Source organism: Aythya marila (assembly GCF_965140915.1).
Source record: "Aythya marila genome assembly, chromosome: 3".
Lineage (NCBI taxonomy): Eukaryota > Metazoa > Chordata > Aves > Anseriformes > Anatidae > Aythya > Aythya marila.
In genome coordinates this window covers 17,593,228-17,610,184 of record NC_139044.1, presented here as the reverse complement: position 1 = coordinate 17,610,184, position 16,957 = coordinate 17,593,228, and the positions used below count along the sequence as shown (strand labels likewise).

Sequence of the window (16,957 nt, the reverse complement as noted above, 5' to 3'; positions counted from 1 at the left end):
CAGGTAAGATATGTAAATATAAATTAAACAGCTCAGTTTGTCTTAGCAGATTGCAACATTATCTGTATTAGTGAATACAGCTATTCAGCACTAGTCATTCAGTAATTCATTAACACATCACTGAATTGTTACAACAGAATAGTCTTTGAACATTCTGCTCTTGGTAAACTCTCCCTACTCACCAGATTATGTATTGTGGAATAAACTACTCTATAGCTGTTTCTTAGTCAAGAAAACAAAACATTTCCAGGAAAATTATTACTATTACATTGTCTTTTCATATTTATGTAATTTTCATGCCTTCCAGATCAGTGTGGGAAAACATTCAAACATTTATTTTATTTACTTTACTTACTTTTTATTTACTCACTTTTTATTGCTCTTTTATTGCATCCTTTTTGCTGGGACATCAACACCAATAAGTGTAAACAAGCTGTATACATGTTAAATTTCAGTCAACATTGCAGACAATTTGCATTCAGATTCTGATCTCAGTGAAACCAGGGGTGGTTTCCCACTAAGTGGAATTTTTCAGATATCATTCAGTGTTTATTTAACTTCTCTCCCACTGAGTCCGGTGAGAAAGCATTTGAAAATTTCACCCTTGGTGTCATCACTGTTTGTCCAGCTGTTTGGCCAGGTCATTTAACTTTTCTGTACCACAACAATTTCCTCCAGAAGATGAGAGAAAAGTCTAAATCTAGCCCTTTGTTACCCACATGAAAGTGGAGTGTGTAAAAAGACGGGTTTTCTACGAATCTGCCTTTGAAAATGATACTTTTATACACTTAAAATATTCTAAAAGCTAGGTATAGACTATATAAACAATTAACAAAACTGGAAATGTCCTTTTATACCAAATAATGGATGTATTCGTGGAAAAATGGAGATTACTCAATACATGACTCCACTCCATAGATCAAAATGGGGCTTTGAAGGTCTGTTTGTTTAGGGCTGCATCTCATAGGAAGAGACAAATAGGGTAAATGAATCCTGCCTTTAAAGGATAAAATGTAGCTTCCAAAGGGAGTCCAGTGAAAGCCTGTCTGCCATCAATTTCTGCTGTTTGTGAAATCGTCGTCATCGTGTATGAGACTGGTTTCCATTCCTTGATCTTACGGGTGTTCTACTGGACTGGGGTTCTTCTCTCCATCTTTGTAGCTGCTTTGTCTTCCACAGGGTGGAAGTGGTGGAGCAGAGCCTGCTTTGACGTACTGCTCATCCTGCTTTTCTTAGCTATCCTCCTTATTTTGGGACAGTGGGACCTACTCCCCACTGCTGTGCCGCACCATCACTTATGAATATGCAAGGTTAGGGGAATTCTCCACTGCAAAAACACCTATTGCAGAAACACAACTTTGTTTCCCATGGGGAATAAAAGCCTTTTGTATCTATTAAATCAAAGTGAGTAATATTGGCTGTCTGACCACTTAAACTTTAGATGCTTTGGCCAGATCTGTAGGATCTTTGAGAAATGACTGCAGAGGCCTCAGGTTTACTCAGCAGAAACCAGATAGATTTGTGATTGAACTTTCCTACGTTGTTAGTAACACAACTAGCAGCAAACACCTAGCAGTCCATTATCAGGGTGGATAATCCCAACCTCAGTAACCATTAGAACACCTTTCCCTTGTTTTGGGGAAAGTCGCTTTGAGAAGTCTCTTACATACCTCTTTATAGTTTATCTTAGTTTTGTTGTCATTTCCTCAAGTATTTTCTGAGCTGTGTTTGGTTAAAAACCATCTTAATGTCTAAGTTAGCAAGGCTGTTAATCATGTTTGCATCCAAAATACTTCAGCAGTGTTCTGCTGAAAGAAGAAATCTACACTAGCGATAGGTGTCTGCTTTAGTCATGCTGGATGTTTTATTGCAACAGCTCTGAAGATTCATTTGTTATTGGCAAATCACTCATAACCTTATTTTCCCTCCTTGAACTTTGTGAAATACCTTCCTGCCATAAAAACTGTTAGCTCTTCATCATGTGTTTTTGGATATAAGATAATGGAGAATACAAAAATAAAAAAATAAATAAATAAAATAAAATAAAATAAAAAGAGGGAAACAATATTCATTTTAAAATGGAAAACCACTCCAAACCAAAAGAAAATTGGTTCGGATTTATCATTAGAAGGTAAAATGGTAGTCACAGTAAGTGATCAGAAATATTTGAGATCTCTATTTCAGCATGCAAAAAAGAGGAAGAACTGTAATAAAGGGAATAATTAATCATTTTTTAACTGCCTTCTAAACAAATTAATGAAAATTGGAGGTAGTTTACGTTCTTGGACTTGAAGCAACAACTTTCAGCTCTTGCAATTATATGCATAACATCATATTATCCAGTTTGTAGACTGTTCAAGTTTCATTTTGAAAGCAGTTAATGTTTCTTTCATGGACTATTTCTTTTGGAAGGTAATTCTTCAATCTTATTGCTGATTTTAGGGCCTTGGAAATTTTCACTTCAAATCATCCATGATTTAAGAGGAGTCAACACAGCCTGGGAGGTAAAAGCCGGCCACAGTGGCTAGTTTCAGACAACTAGCCTATTTCAGTAATCATCTATTTTGCAATATACCTGTGTCTGTCATCTTGTATTATACTGATAACAAAGCCCTTCTGAAATTTTCTTGGCAACTGTCTTCTCATATTTGACTGACAACAAGTCATCTAGACTTGTCTGGTCTAGACAGGTCTACTGTTGAAAACTGTCAGTCATCTTAAGGGTAGAAAGCATTTGGGAGCTAGAAAGCAGTCAGAGCGTAGGGCACTACACGGAGTCTGTGTCTCTGTTTAGCCACGGTCTTTGAAGAGGCACACGCCGACTTGTGCAGTTGGAGACTGCTTGTGAACTTTTGGCATACAAATCCTTTCTAGACAAGACAGTCGAATGTCAGGTTGATCCAGGCAGCCTTTTTTTTTTTTTGTTAGCAAAAGCTGTGAAAGGTTTCTTGTCTTTTGAACAAACTGTCCATCAAAATGGTGCATTCTCAAATGAGAAGGTAATTAGCAGCAATATACACATGCCAGCCAGAAGACTTGTAGAGATAGCAAATAGTTTTATAGTATATTAGTATATTTGCTTAGGTTTTCAGAACAGGTATCTGAAATTTATCTCATTGTACCCTGGAAGCAAGAAAACTGATCGGTATTGTGTGAACTACTGATGAAGACGATGTTGATGAAGGCAAGGAATCAGGATTACAAAAACCTGCCTGAGGAGTTGCTTCTCAGGTTACCCATCTGAAACATCTTTTGACCGACACATTAGACCTGGGTTATGAAAGAAAAACTGCAAATGGATTGAAACAAAAGAGCTTGCTTTGCTAATTGTTCTGAAGACTGGTGACAACCGGTACATTTCCACAGGAGGCAGAATTAGCTAAGTTTGTTCTCCTCTTAGTGCTGTCAGAGGAAGTCAGACTAGGAAAATAACTATAATTAAACTCCACCCATCATCAAATGCAGGTGAAGAGGTCGTAGTTCATGAAATGCATACATGCTATTATAAAGTATCCATACAATTACAACCTGAACACAGGACAATTAGTGATTCACAAGTAATGAGCTAGTATCCTCTCAGAAACATCGGTGAAGTTCTCTAGTTTGATTTGTGACTATGATCTTTTTTTTCAGACCTGTATCTGTAACCAGAAAGGAATTTTAAAATGTCACTTCAAAACACATCAACATTGCCATTTTTTTTAACCTCTAGAAGTCCTCTTGAAAGAGTAACCAATACACTACTTTCATACTTGTATGGTAATTTTATGGATTTTTTTTTTTTTTTTTTTTAAAGTCTACTGCCTGTATGAAGATCCTGGGAAGATTGCAGTTCTTTGAGATCCTTTGGGAGACTTGGCTAATGAAGTGCAAATGTCCCTATAGAGTCAGATCAAAAGTCCATTTCTTTTAAGAGCCTGTCTCTAACAGGGGCCAACAGATCTCATAAGAGAAGAAGAGACTTCCTTGGACAGCATTCTTTACCTTAACATTCACAGTCTGTAATTAATACATCATTTTTTGTTTTTTGGTTTTTTATTTTTTTTAATTATACAGAGAATACTCATGACAAAGCAACAAAATTAATCTTCATCAAGTAGAATATATCGTATGTAAAGCCCCTAAGTAATCTTACAGCTGACGCTAGATTTCAGCAGGTGGTTAGACTGCAGAGGTCCTGAGATCCCTGAGAACAGGATACCAGTGCACGCTGCCATGAGGGATATCTGTACCAGCTGAAGAGAGATTTCCAGATCTAAAGCTTTCCAGCTTTCGATACATTGGGCATTGCATTATAGACCTGGGAATTTCTTCTTTTCTTTACTATCTACTTTTCCAAACTGTTCCTCATAAAGGCCTCCACAAAATCATCTTGATTCTTCTTGCATCTTCTTCAGAGCTGAGCCTGTCTTCCATCCTGTTTCCCAAAAGAGTAATGTGTGAACAAAATAATAAACCTCATCACTTCTGGGTAATCCTCTTCCTCATTACCATGACATCTGTTTGTCATTGTGCTTTTATGTGTTTACTTAATTCTGGTGGTGAACTCCTTAGGTAGTAATGGTGTTTCTATAAATTTCAGTGTCTTTATTGAGCTATGCATACGATCATCTGCAGAAGAGATTATCATTAGGATTGCAACAGCCAGATCTGCAGAATTGCAGAATGAGTCAGAATGAGAAAAGCTAGCTGCTTTTTTTCTTGATGATGTAATAATATATCAGCTACTCTCTGAACTTTTTACTGAGTTAATGAGAGCGTGGGGAATTCTGAACCTCTGCAACATAAGTAGCTCTCAGGTATGAATGGGCAAAGGGGTGATTTCTAAAATGGGAAACCTGCTACGCTTTCACTGGCTGCCAGGTCAGAATACTTTGTCTTGTAAGCAGTCTTTGTTTTTGACAAAAGTTTTTATTTTTATCTAACTTAAGGGATATCTATGCTAATGGAAATTTTCTTATGATACAGAAGTTTGCTGAGGTGTGATTTTTTTTTTTTTTTTAAATTTCTGGTAATCCTCTGTGTTGTTTAGAGCAGAATTCTCCAAATGGGCTAAGAGACTTCAATAGGAGATGCCTATACGTTCTAGAGTTATTTAGAGAACCTGGAAAATTCCTCTAAAAGGAGTATAGCATTAGCTAGAGAGAATGAATTGATTTGGTTTTCTGTGATCAGACCTCAGAGATGAGGTCTGAAGCTTTATATTCTCTGCATGTAGATGTCACTGTCACACATGTTTGTCTTTACATTTCGCTTTGTATTACCTGTATAGTTGGTTGATGGGGTCAAAAATAAAACCTGACAATGGTAAATCCAGAGATTCTGTTAGTGGCTTAAGCAGCATGGGATAGTTTAGCTCTATTAGGCTCTCACCATGGCCAGGTGTGGGATTCCTTAAACAAGTGATGGCGTATGATTGCAAGTGTTTCTAAGTCTACGAACAACATCTTGCATTATGGAAGATACAGATTACGAAACCACTTCCATTTGATTTTGATGTTAATGCTGTAATGTCTAGTTGCTCCAGGATTGCTGTAACGTGGTACCTGTGGTTATGAGTAATAATTGATATTTAAAATATTACAAAACTATTTAAAAGTATTAAGGCTGTGTAGACTAATTTTGAGATGGGCGCTTGCTATGTGAGGGTTGTTCTTGTAAATCTGCATACAGATAGAAAGCAGAAGAATTGAAGATTTCTTGAAGAGAAGTGTTATTTATCTAACGCTACTCCGGAGTGGGAGATGCCAAACAGTAGGTGTCAGCACTGCTTCAGTTAGGCACAAGCTCCCTGCAAATGAAGAGTAAGGCAACCAGAGTTAAGCACAAGTTTGCTGTGTGCTAGACTTTCAGCAAAATGAGTACCTGTAAAGAAGTGCTGAGACAGTGCCTGACACTTGTTACAAACGAGCTTTCTGGAGGAAGAGCTGGACAGTAGACCACATGAGTTGGAAGATAAAAGCTGGTATAAATAATCTGTTCTCACTCTGACATATTTCCAATATACTGAAGGAAAGACTTTCTGAAAATTGTAATTGAATTAGGTTTTGTTATCTAGCGAATTGACTAGAGAGGTTTCTCAGAGGGAGACTTAATTTCCAAGGAATATTAAGAAAAGTAGAAAATCAATAACAACTAATGAGACCTAGTATGCTGAAGAAGGAAAACAAAGACCCAGAACTCGGACTGCAGCAGATAGGATTAACTACTGTGCTAGGAAACTTCTGTTGCATTTTGGAATTGTGCAATTTCGTGGTGTGGTTTTAAACTGGAACTAAGTAATTAGAAATCTTATTCATGAAAATGATGTATGTCCTGTCTACGGGTCTGTGGACGATTCTGCAACAGTTTTGGGGGAGAAAAATCAGGAAGATTTAAGCAAGGAAAAAAAAATGTGGTTGTATAACCCATATGAAGCCAGAAGAAACCATAAAAAAAGGAAAAGAGAGGACACAAATTCTTCATTGGCTTTTCTGTCTCACTGGAGACATGCACCTGAATCCAGGATGTGATGATTAAACCACAAAAGGTAAGCACAAAGGCCTTTAGAGCCCAGTGAAAATATTATGATTTCAGCTCAGTGCTTCCTTTTAACGTGCTGAACCAGAGGTTCAGCTCTCTAGAATTGTTTTTAATCTGAATAAGTACATACCTGTGGGAATTACATCCTTGAAGGTGGGTAGCACTGTAGCTTTAAAAGTCTAAGATAAAATGGTCAAAGAGCCTTTCAGGCACTCTACTAAGTTGATAAGGAAGTGCTCTTACGAGGAAGACCTCACCGTACTGAATGCCAGGTGGATGGCTATGCACGGAGAGAAGGCAAGAGAGGGTTTTTGTCGTCAATACTCAGCGGAGAGTTGGGACACCCTTCTCCTCCACCTCTGCAAGCATTCTCTCCGGACAATGCCCCCCACCCAGACTTTGCATTGCGTTGCAAAATGCTGGGACTTCCTGGCAGCTGCTGCGGTGGCACCCTGAGTATCCCAAGCTTGGCAGCATAGCCCAAAGGGAATGCAGCTGGATCGTGAGTCAAGTTGATCTGTTGCTATATAAAAGGGGGCGGGTCACTTTGCTTGTTCCAATTCCTTTTCTGTTATTGCTGCTGCAGAAGCACCAACCAAAAGCAGCTGGCACGCCTCTTTGTTGGCCCTTATATAACGTGGGGCTTCACAGGTTACTTACGGAGAAATAAAGTCAGACGGTCTTCAGACAGACTCATATTACTTGTCGTGTCGCTGGTGCTCACTTCCCTGTTAGGTGTAGGGTTGCTCTTAGGGGGGAGAGGGGTTGGTGGTGTCCGTGGCCCTATTTGAGTCAATTTTGGAAGGTGTGCAGGATGGCGCCAGACGAGACAGGGGATGAACTTGTTTTCTTTGTGAATGGTAAAAAGGTAAGGAAGATTCCAGCATTCTTAGCTTGCTCCTTGATGGCTTGCTGATTACTTATTTTTCTAGTCTTCTTTTCTTCCTCTGAAGTTCTCTAATACCAGCAAAATTGCTATGATCACTTCTGAATATTAAACTGTCAAGGCTACTTACACTTACTGCTTTGCTTATTGGCTTTTTCCCTTCCTTATCTTTAGTTTTTAAATTATTCAGAGAGCAATATAATGTTCCTTTTACAGTTGAGATTTGTTGGCAATAATTTGCTGCAGTTCTGGGGCAACTACTTTTACTAGAAATATTTTCAGTAATTACAATAGATCTGGAAAATGCAACTCACATATAAGCGTCTCTATAATTCATATGTTCAGTAAGTAATTTGGCATTTGCCTTTAAGAAGTGACCTTAGGAAAATATTTATCCCATTTCCATTTTAGAAGCTAGAAATCTTTACACTCTAAAACCCATTACCTGATCCTGTTTTGCATATATCGAAAACTCAAGTATCACCCAGGTCAGCTGCAGACAATTCCCCCAGGAGTCGTGGTGCCTGACAGGAGGGTGGGAGGTGGTGCCTGCACACACTGCACACCTTTCAGCTTTTTCTCTCCAAATCTCATTTCTCTGCAGCTTTTAACAAGTCAAGACTACCTCTTTTGAAGTATGAATACAAGTTCTGAGTTTAGCCCAGTGTTAATCTTGCCCTGCCTCTTTCTTCTTTCCTGATACCTGGGTGGAGAAACTTGTGCAGAGCAGCTGGTAGCAGAGAACCTGGGGAGGGGAGAAGGTTGCATATCTGCAGTATAGTTTGAGGCCAAGTTCGTGGACGTTCCTTGTGCCTTCTTCAGGGGTAAATAAGATGCAGAACTAATTTTGGGCTAGAGAATTAGCCTTTTTAATCCCTTGAGGGATCACACGCTATTTTTATTTGGTTAAAAAGCTCTGTGCGCTGCCGTGAAGACTGGGACAGGATTCCTATCAATTTTGCTTTTGTTGATCTTGCCTTCTAATTTAATCGTGTGTAAATGTGGATTAGATTGTTGCTACGATCAGGGTGTTTTAGTTCTGAATTTGGATCCCAAGCTAGACTGGAATTTGAACTTTCCAAGGTTTTGTTAAAAAAACAAAACAAAACACAACTTGGAAGCACTGGAAAAAACCTGGGACATTTGATGTCAAAGCCTTGTTTTGTCTAATTATCAATTGCTAGCTGAATAATGAAGTTTGCATAGTATAGATTAAAAATTAATCCAAGGTCTCTTTATTGTAATACTGATGTAGAAGTCAGCCCTGGTTCTGAGCTTTTATAAAGGAGACAACTCCTGAAGCTTTGGTTGCACATTTCAGTAATGGTTCATGTCAGTGTTAACTGACTCTTCAGCTGTTAATTGTTGCCAAAAGGATGTTAAAAAGTTGAAGCTTTGTTTTAATTATGACCAGCTAATTGTGTCTTGTAAATGAGATCATGAAACAGTTGCATAGGATGATGTATGAATTTTCTGCTATGACAGGTGATAGATTTACCATTAATTTGTCTCCTTCTCTTTCCGTGAAGGTTTTAGTCACTTCAGATCCCTCCCTGTGAGCCCAAATTTTCAGAGTGAATTGAGAGCTTTTTTCAGTCTTACAACAGGGGATTGCCACAATCATCTATGGCAATCCAGGCCCTATCAAAGGCTATACTGTCATGTTTGGTGGTGGTTTTTGTATTTTAAGTATACTCAGATGGAAGAGAACTGTTCTTCTGGTGCTAGACGAGCTTTAGTTCATAACCAATACGCTGCTCATGGCAGCTACGGGAATGTTTGCTAACTCTTCATATCCAGAGATAGCTGGTGCTTCAGCATCAGTGATTGCTTAAGTATTACAGGAGCATTGCTCTGTGTCTATCAGTAGAAAAGTCTGTCTTCCTGGAAAAGACTCTTGGCTAACTCCTGGAAAATGTGTTGCAATCAGTAAAGCAGAAGAGAGACGTAGCTGCACCACGCTGGTTTTGTGGAACGCTTACAGATGTGGGGTGAGGCAGAGAAGGGGAGAAAGAGCAGGTGTGGGTCCTGAAGGCTGTCAGCTGAAAACAAACCTTTCCTTTCTATCTGCTCTGGCTATGTCCTGAAGTTAAAGAACATGTTGTGAATGTCGTCTTCCTTGGTGCTTTGTAGCAGTTTTCATGGAACCACAGGTCCCTGTTTACAAAACCGCATTGGAGCTGGCCTTGTGAAGAGTGAAAAGGTTTTATCACGTTACCTTGGCAGTCCTTGGTTGGAAAAAAAAAAAAAAAAAGATTAAAAAAAAAGGCAGGAAACCATAAGCCATTAATACTACCAGCAGTACCAGCTCGTTCCACATGTCGAGACTCTCTCAGCATCATTCCCTGCTCGCTCATGGGACCGCAGTTCCACCTGATCAGAGAGGAGGAGGAGGCCCAGAGCCTCCAGTGACTTTGTTTTATGGTTCCTTTTTTGGTTGTGCTGCCAAAATCATTTGAGCTATGCCCCCAGCAGATGAACGTCCAAGAAAGATAACAGATGATTGGACTCATTTGGCAATACAGTCTGTGGCAACAAACATGGAGTTTGCTGGCACACTTCTGCCTGTGAGAGATTGTGATGAAAGGAGGTGATCAGGAGCTCCTAGGCAATGCTGCTGAAACGCCAGGTAGCAAATCAGGGTATGGATCCACGTCTGGAGTCCTGACCAAGTATTCCAGTCAATTTGCTGGAGAGACTGAAAGCATGACCAGTGGGAAAGGTTACTGCTGTGTGTATTTGTGGCAGCTCTGCATTGCTAATGGGTTGCTGATATTCGTATGCATTTATATTACTGCCGTAGTACAAAACTGCACAGTAAGAGGAGGTTGATAAGACAGGGACTTTCCTGGTAGCCAATACTACTCTTTTGCATTAGCCCGGTCTGTCATGTTGTCAGGAAAAAGTCTCAGAAGAGCCGAATACCTCATAGTCTGGGTTGTTTATTTTAAGCACCTCTTCGCTGGGAGTGAAAGTTGACACACAACTATCACAAAGTTAACTTGGTTATATTGCCTGTCTGCAATATGATGGAAAACAGCACATACAGTTTACAGGAAATAATGGCAATTCTGGTTTCATCAACTGGAAGGTGTGTCACACATGTAGCATGTAATTTTAGTTCAAACATGCTCAATATTTGTATTTCTATCCTGAATATTAAGGGGGGTGAGGGGAATGTCTGTGTTGGAAACCACATTAAATGTCTTCCAAAGACTGTGGAATTTTGATTTCAGATGGAAGTGTACAAAATACAGGTATTTCTCTCAATCCATTCTCTGCCCAGCCTGTATTTGTGCTTGGGATTGCCCCAGCCCAGATGCAGCACCTTGCAGCTGGCCTCGTTGAACCTCATGAGGTTTGCACAGGCCCACCTCTCCAGTCCGTCAAGGTCCCTCTGGATGGCATCCCTTCCCTCCTGTGTGTCTAATGAATGTCCTCCAAGCTCATAACCCTTACCTCTGACCCCACGTCTCTGTCAGCATTGCAGATTCAGAGCTACAGTGGAGTTGTCTGAAGTTAGTGCAGTAGGAAACTGGGCTGTGAGTGTGAGCTATGAGTGTGGGGTGTTCATAATGTTGTCCTGCACAGTAGGAGCCACTTGCTGGTAAGGTTGATCCAAGGTTTGGCTATGATGGGACTCAGCACATGCTTGAGTACTTCACTAAAAGCCCATGGAGCTGAGTGGCTGCATGCTTTGCTGAACAAAGACTTAGGCTTGTGTTTTACTGTGTGTTAAAACAAAAAAAAAACTCTGTAAAAGGAACAATTTGCCAAAACTTCAGTTGCTCAGTTGGAGTACGTAGTGGAATGTTCTTTGAAAACTTTCAAGAAGAATTCTTGAGAGGCTTTCTTTGATCTAAGGATAGCATTGACGTGAATATTCTTTAAATATTCATCTGGAAAACTGTTCTGAAGGTTTTTCTCTATGCCTGGCTATCTTGGGAACTGGTTTGAAACGGTTTGCAATGGCCATTGCTGCAGACCTCGGGAAGGAACTCAACTCACAGTGAGGGTACAGATTTTTGGGGAAGGCTTTTAGCTTGGGAAATGTCTGTGAAAGGCCAGCAGTTCATGGGAGCCTAGGAGTCAGTCACAGGTATTTCTGTTGGAATTACCCGCTCGTGTCTATTTACTGAACTGATGCAGGGGGACTTATGTGCTTGCTCCGAACTGAATGGTCACGAGAAGACCAATACATGCTCTTACTAGCTGGTATGTATACAGGAGGCAAAGGTATGAGACCGTACTGCTTTGACTAGCAGCAGCACAAGTGCTGCGTGATTTACTGGAAGGCATCCCCGAGACAGAAGGAAGAATTGTTTCCTTGTGGATTATCCCCAGTGCAGAAATTAAATGTACAGAAACAAAACAGCCCCCCCGTATTGTGCCTTGTAGCAGCAACTGTATTAGATGGCTATAAAAATGCAGATTCAAGTAGAAAATATGAACCTTGTCTCTTGGGACTAGTCCTGTCACGTGTCAGGGACAAAAAATGAAGCAGTGCAGAGGGCTTTAAGCAAGAAAAAAGGCTTACACAAATGCCTTCTCTTTCATTTTGCCATTCAAAACTGGGAGCAATTAATTTATAGAAACAACATGTGCCAGGGTGGGATTTGGGTTAAAAGCAGTAGGAGGACTTGCAGTGTGTGAGAGCTGAGAACACGTGCTCCTGTTCTGGCACTCGGTGAATTTGGAAATGATTCTTACCTTCTGTTAATAACAGTGGCGCAGGAAGCCAGGCTCTGCAACTCGCGGGCAAGAGCAGACCTTCGGTTTCTGGCCATGGAGCAAAGGTCAAAGTAAAATCTCATTTTATATCTGATAGTTAACTGCTGGTAGTGTTGTTCACGAATGGATGAAGCCGACTCAAAACCTGCAAAGGAGATTTGTTCTTGGTTAGGATTTCATATTACTTCCTTTTGGATGTCAACTAATGTATGTAACACGAGTACATTTAACGCTGTCAGGGATGAAAAAGAAACTAAAGGCATTTGGTACGTGCTGTCTGACCTTTGGTACCTATAATAGGGTTTCTACTCTGCTTTTTACTTTCTTTTCCTGTACAGTCTGTTACCAGTTGTGCTTCTGTCTGTTTTCTGCATATATTCTCATTTTCTCCATCTCTTCTAATAGTAATAAGTGGAAGGGTCAGAGGTCAGCTAAGCCTGATCAATAAGGCTGATACGCAGTTTGTGGAGATACCAAGAATTCAAAACTCAAGTCCAAAACACTGCTCTTTCTTTCTCTGCTCACAAATAATTCTGCTTGCTATTTTTGGTGAAGGGTTTATTAGGGGTTGCCTTAGTGGGCCATGGCTGAAACACTCAGACCTACATGATATGTTTACTTTTTTCCCCTGTCTCAATAAATTCGAGGCATCATTGTGTCTGGACACATGTAACCAACATTGCTGAACCAAAGAAAGGGGAGTTTATCTGTGATTCTACTCCCTGCTTTGGAAAAGAAGTTGAAGAAACACTAAGCTTTCTCCTTGCAAGTAATGTATCCAGCTGTGTTGTAAAGTCTTCCCTGTGTAAAAAGTCTCTCCCTTCTTGCAGGTCGTGGAAAAAGATGTGAACCCAGAAACAACTCTGCTAACCTATCTAAGAAGAAAATGTATCCAATGTCAGAAGAAACTGCAGAAGGCGTTAAAAGCCTATAACATTTCATAACTGTTTGTTGTTTAACTGTGCACAGACCATAGGAGGGAGTGTTCTGCATAGCCTGGTACTATTTCATTCTAGAAAAGATTATAGAAGGTATTCCAAGCTTGTAGAACAGAAAAATACTTTATGTAATACTTTAAATAAACCTTAAATAATTTGTTAATACTTTAAAGGGCAATCTCTCAGAATTGCTAGCAATTGGAAGATAGAAATGACTACAATATTGAAGGAAATTTTTATGTGTTTCACAAAAACTGTAAAGAATTTTCTGGCCAAAACATTACAGCCACTTGAGTTGGTTGCAGCATCATCCAGTAATTTGGATATTGCTGGATCTATTATATCCAATAATTTGATTATCCCATGGAATGTGTATCATAGGGAAGGCTGAGGTGATCCAGAGGTCTGCACTTGGAGTTAAAAGTTTCAACCACATGCTACAGGCATGTTTACGTGAAGAGATGCAATCAATCATGTTTCACTCCTCTGAGATGCTGCTCACACATGACTCAGATTTGCTTCAGGAGCTGGGTAGCTATTACTACGATGACGAGGCTGGCTACACTAGATCTAGTTCTGTCGGTAGAGTCATTCCATATTTTCTGAGTTTTTGTTTGCCCAACTGGGAGTGGACGTGCTCTAGACTGCTCATGTCTGTGTTGGTGTATTCTTTAAAAAGAAGCATGCATTCTTACTCCAGCTTTGCTGCTATGCTCTAGTTTTCTGGGATATAACTCATGCTCTGTAGTTTCCAGCAGAACTATCAGCAGCCCTGTTTTATCTGTTTCTTGGATAGATAAATAGGGAAAAACAAGCCACCTGTCTCCTGTACCTATGTGTCTTTTTCACTGCTAGACCTTTTGTGCCTAAGCTTGTTAATATTGGATGTAAATAGCTTCAAAGGAAATAATCAGGACTCTGTTTAAATGTTCTGATCTTGTGCACGAGCATTCTGATGAACTTATTTTGTAGATGTCTTGCTAGTGACAGAGAAGAAGTACTTTGAAAAACATGTTTTATTGAGGCAGATAAGCACTATTACCACAAAACTTTGGGTCACACAAGAAAACTATATTTCTGCTGAAGTAGGCATGTAGATTCATGAACATAATAGCTCTGGCTCCCAGTTTCTCTCTCCTGCAGTCTTATGGAAACCGGGCTGCTGATTGTGTTCTTAGAGGCCATTGCTTGAGAAGCCACTGTAAATGGGACCAAGAGACATGCTGCAGTGGCCAGGCTCTTGAGATGCAGGTAGTTTGAGAGCAGTTCAGGAGCAGTGCCCTTGTCAGTTGTAAACTCTGGCCTACAGCACTGTGTGATTGCCCTGCTTGGGCTCCTTCCATGTGGCAGGAATCACCAGGTATAGGAAGAAGTCAGCCCCCACTGGTAAGGGGTGCTGAAGATGTCACCGTGTGTCTCAGGAATGTGGCTACATGCCCGAGCAACTCCTGCTCAGCTAAGAGCTTTGTCTCCCATGTCATTGCCTTTTCTGAGTCAAATGGAAAGTGAGAGGTGTTGAAGTTCAGAAATCATTGTTTATTCTGAGTTTATTTGATCACGGGCTGCTTCCTTATCAGGGCTTTACAATATTGATCTCAAAGCTCATGTTGCCAGCATTTTGAGTCTTCTTATGTCAAGTTAACTTATTAAGCAGGAAAAATATGAGTGCTTTGTTTCCAGCAAGAAATTGTTGCTGAGACTTGATTGACAACTGTGTGAGCAGGCTTCTGCCAACACTCTTCTTGTTTTCCTTGATTCCTGTATTCTCAGTGGGCCTATGTGGAACCAAACTAGGCTGTGGAGAAGGCGGATGTGGTGCTTGCACTGTTATGATATCCAAGTATGATCCGTTTCAGAAGAAAATCATGTATCCTTTGCAATCTGGACTCCGACAGAGTGTGAAATGAAATGGGGATAGTTCCAGGCTCTTGACATATCACTGTTTTAAAAGGTGTTATATAATGTATGCTTCTGCCAAAACATCATTTTTCATTTTCAGAATATAGACTCAGAAGGCTGAGACCAGAAGGTATTTTTTTCCAACAGCATTGTACAGTGCTGATGAAGAGCATTTCTTCTTGCCCTGAATTATCTAAACTTACTCCAGTGCAGTCTATCTGCCTTTTCCCAACTCAGAAAATGTTTATGTTCCATTCTTGCAATGCAGTATAGCTTTTTTGCTATGCTGACCCAAATAATGACAAAATCTTTACTGTGACTGTATTACTACAATAATCTGGTTTCTCTATGTATTCATTATTGTGTGGCAGCCTTCAGAATGTCTATTTCCTGAGAAATAAATTTTCTCCTCTGTTTAAATCATGTAAGAGTGAAGCAGTGAAATCAAACCAAAAAGAGAATGTAGACAGGATGGAGCAGAGGTACGGGTTTGTTTTAGTTTATTTAGTTTACTTAGTTTATTTTTCCTGCGGGGAATAGAAGGCCCTGAAATGTTGGATATACTTGTAATAATGCTGCTTGGAGATACTTTAACTTGGGATTATCTAACTTAATGGATACAAGCAATATGACCTTTGATAGGAGCTTTGATCTTTAGGGTCATTATTTCTGTCTTGACAGAAAAGAAATACAGCAGCTAGCTCCTGTAAGAATTTTGCTGGTAGACTGGAGTTTTTCCTAATGTGTCATCTAGAAATGTTTTTTTTTTTTTTTTAATTATTATTTTTACGTAAAAGATTAAGTGATCTGTGCTTTATGTATGTTTTTGTGCAAGTGAGTGTATGCCAGGTGTATAACATCTTGGTATTTGTAGTCTGTCCTCATAAATTACTTACATTAGTTCTGTAGCTTAACATGAGATGATGATGTTTAAATTTCTAGGTCAAATCCTGTGGTACATACTCAGTTTAAATTTTAGATGAAGTTGATAAGAACTTTGGTCGAGTAGGTACCATAGGATTTTGCTTCTAATACATTCAGTACATCTATTTAAGTTCTCCAGTCTAGTGTCACAGTTTCTGATTACTCTTCAGCCCTCCTGGTTGCCCTTTTCCTTTGCTGAGCAGCACCGTTGAATGAAAATGACCTTAATTTATCATTTTAGCCACCATACTGCCAATGCTTGCCTCTTCCCCATCTGTGCCCTGCATCATGTAGCTGTAACTACTGTTGAAGGCATAGGAAACACAAAATCCAGATTGCATCCAGTCCAGGTAAGCTATTAATGTTGATTTTAATTGTTAACCTTAGAACCCTGTATACTCACTTTCTTTTTATTCTACTCAGTCATGTTGCAGTGTATTGGGACCTTTATCATAATGTTAAAGCAAAGAGACTGTCCTCATGATCAGTCTTTACTTGCAGGAACAGCTAAGGGACGGAATCAAACTCCCTTGTCAGTTCTAGAGCTGTTACGCCCTAGCAAGTTAACTGTTGCTATCCTGGCCAAATTGCTAATGCTTTTGTTCTGGGGCTTTACTTAGTTCACATCTTTTATCAGAAACTGGGACAACTGATGTTGTGCTGAAAGCCTATGTAATGACTGTGAGCCAGGAAATCTGCATTAGGTTTTGGCCCTGCTGCAGTTTTCCATGAATGACCTTGGTTTCTCGTCCTGCATAGTTAGGAACCTGCAGTAGTAAGAAGGAATGAAAGGAACATGAAGTCTTGCTCTTCCAGCAAGGTGTTCTAGTGCACCTCTTAGGGAAGCACACTTCAGCATTAACAGAGATATTGCTCCTTTAAGGGAAACTATGATTCACCTCAGTTTGTACAGCGGGTAGGACTTGTACCAGTACTGTCTGAGAAAGCAAACAACAAAGAGAAAATGTCAGACATGCATAAACGAATGAGAGAGAGTCAAAACCTTCTGTTTTCATACCTCCCCTGAAGGCTCTTAACAACTGAGCTTTGAAATAGA

At 39.8% G+C, this 16,957-nt stretch overlaps 1 protein-coding gene across 2 annotated transcripts in view; it reads left to right on the top strand.

Annotated features, from left to right (window-relative positions):
- XDH (xanthine dehydrogenase) overlaps positions 1-16,957 on the top strand; it is a 72,210-nt gene that overhangs the window by 16,655 nt on the left and 38,598 nt on the right. The window contains exons 1-4 of one of the 2 annotated variants that reach the window (XM_082756545.1): positions 7,204-7,390; positions 12,970-13,027; positions 14,848-14,944; positions 16,142-16,250. In XM_082756545.1, coding sequence (XP_082612671.1) covers positions 7,337-7,390; positions 12,970-13,027; positions 14,848-14,944; positions 16,142-16,250 — 318 coding nt within the window. In that variant the 5' untranslated portion in view covers positions 7,204-7,336. Of the gene's footprint in view, positions 1-7,203; positions 7,391-12,969; positions 13,028-14,847; positions 14,945-16,141; positions 16,251-16,957 lie in introns of those variants that run through there. The other variant, XM_082756546.1, reaches the window with a different exon arrangement.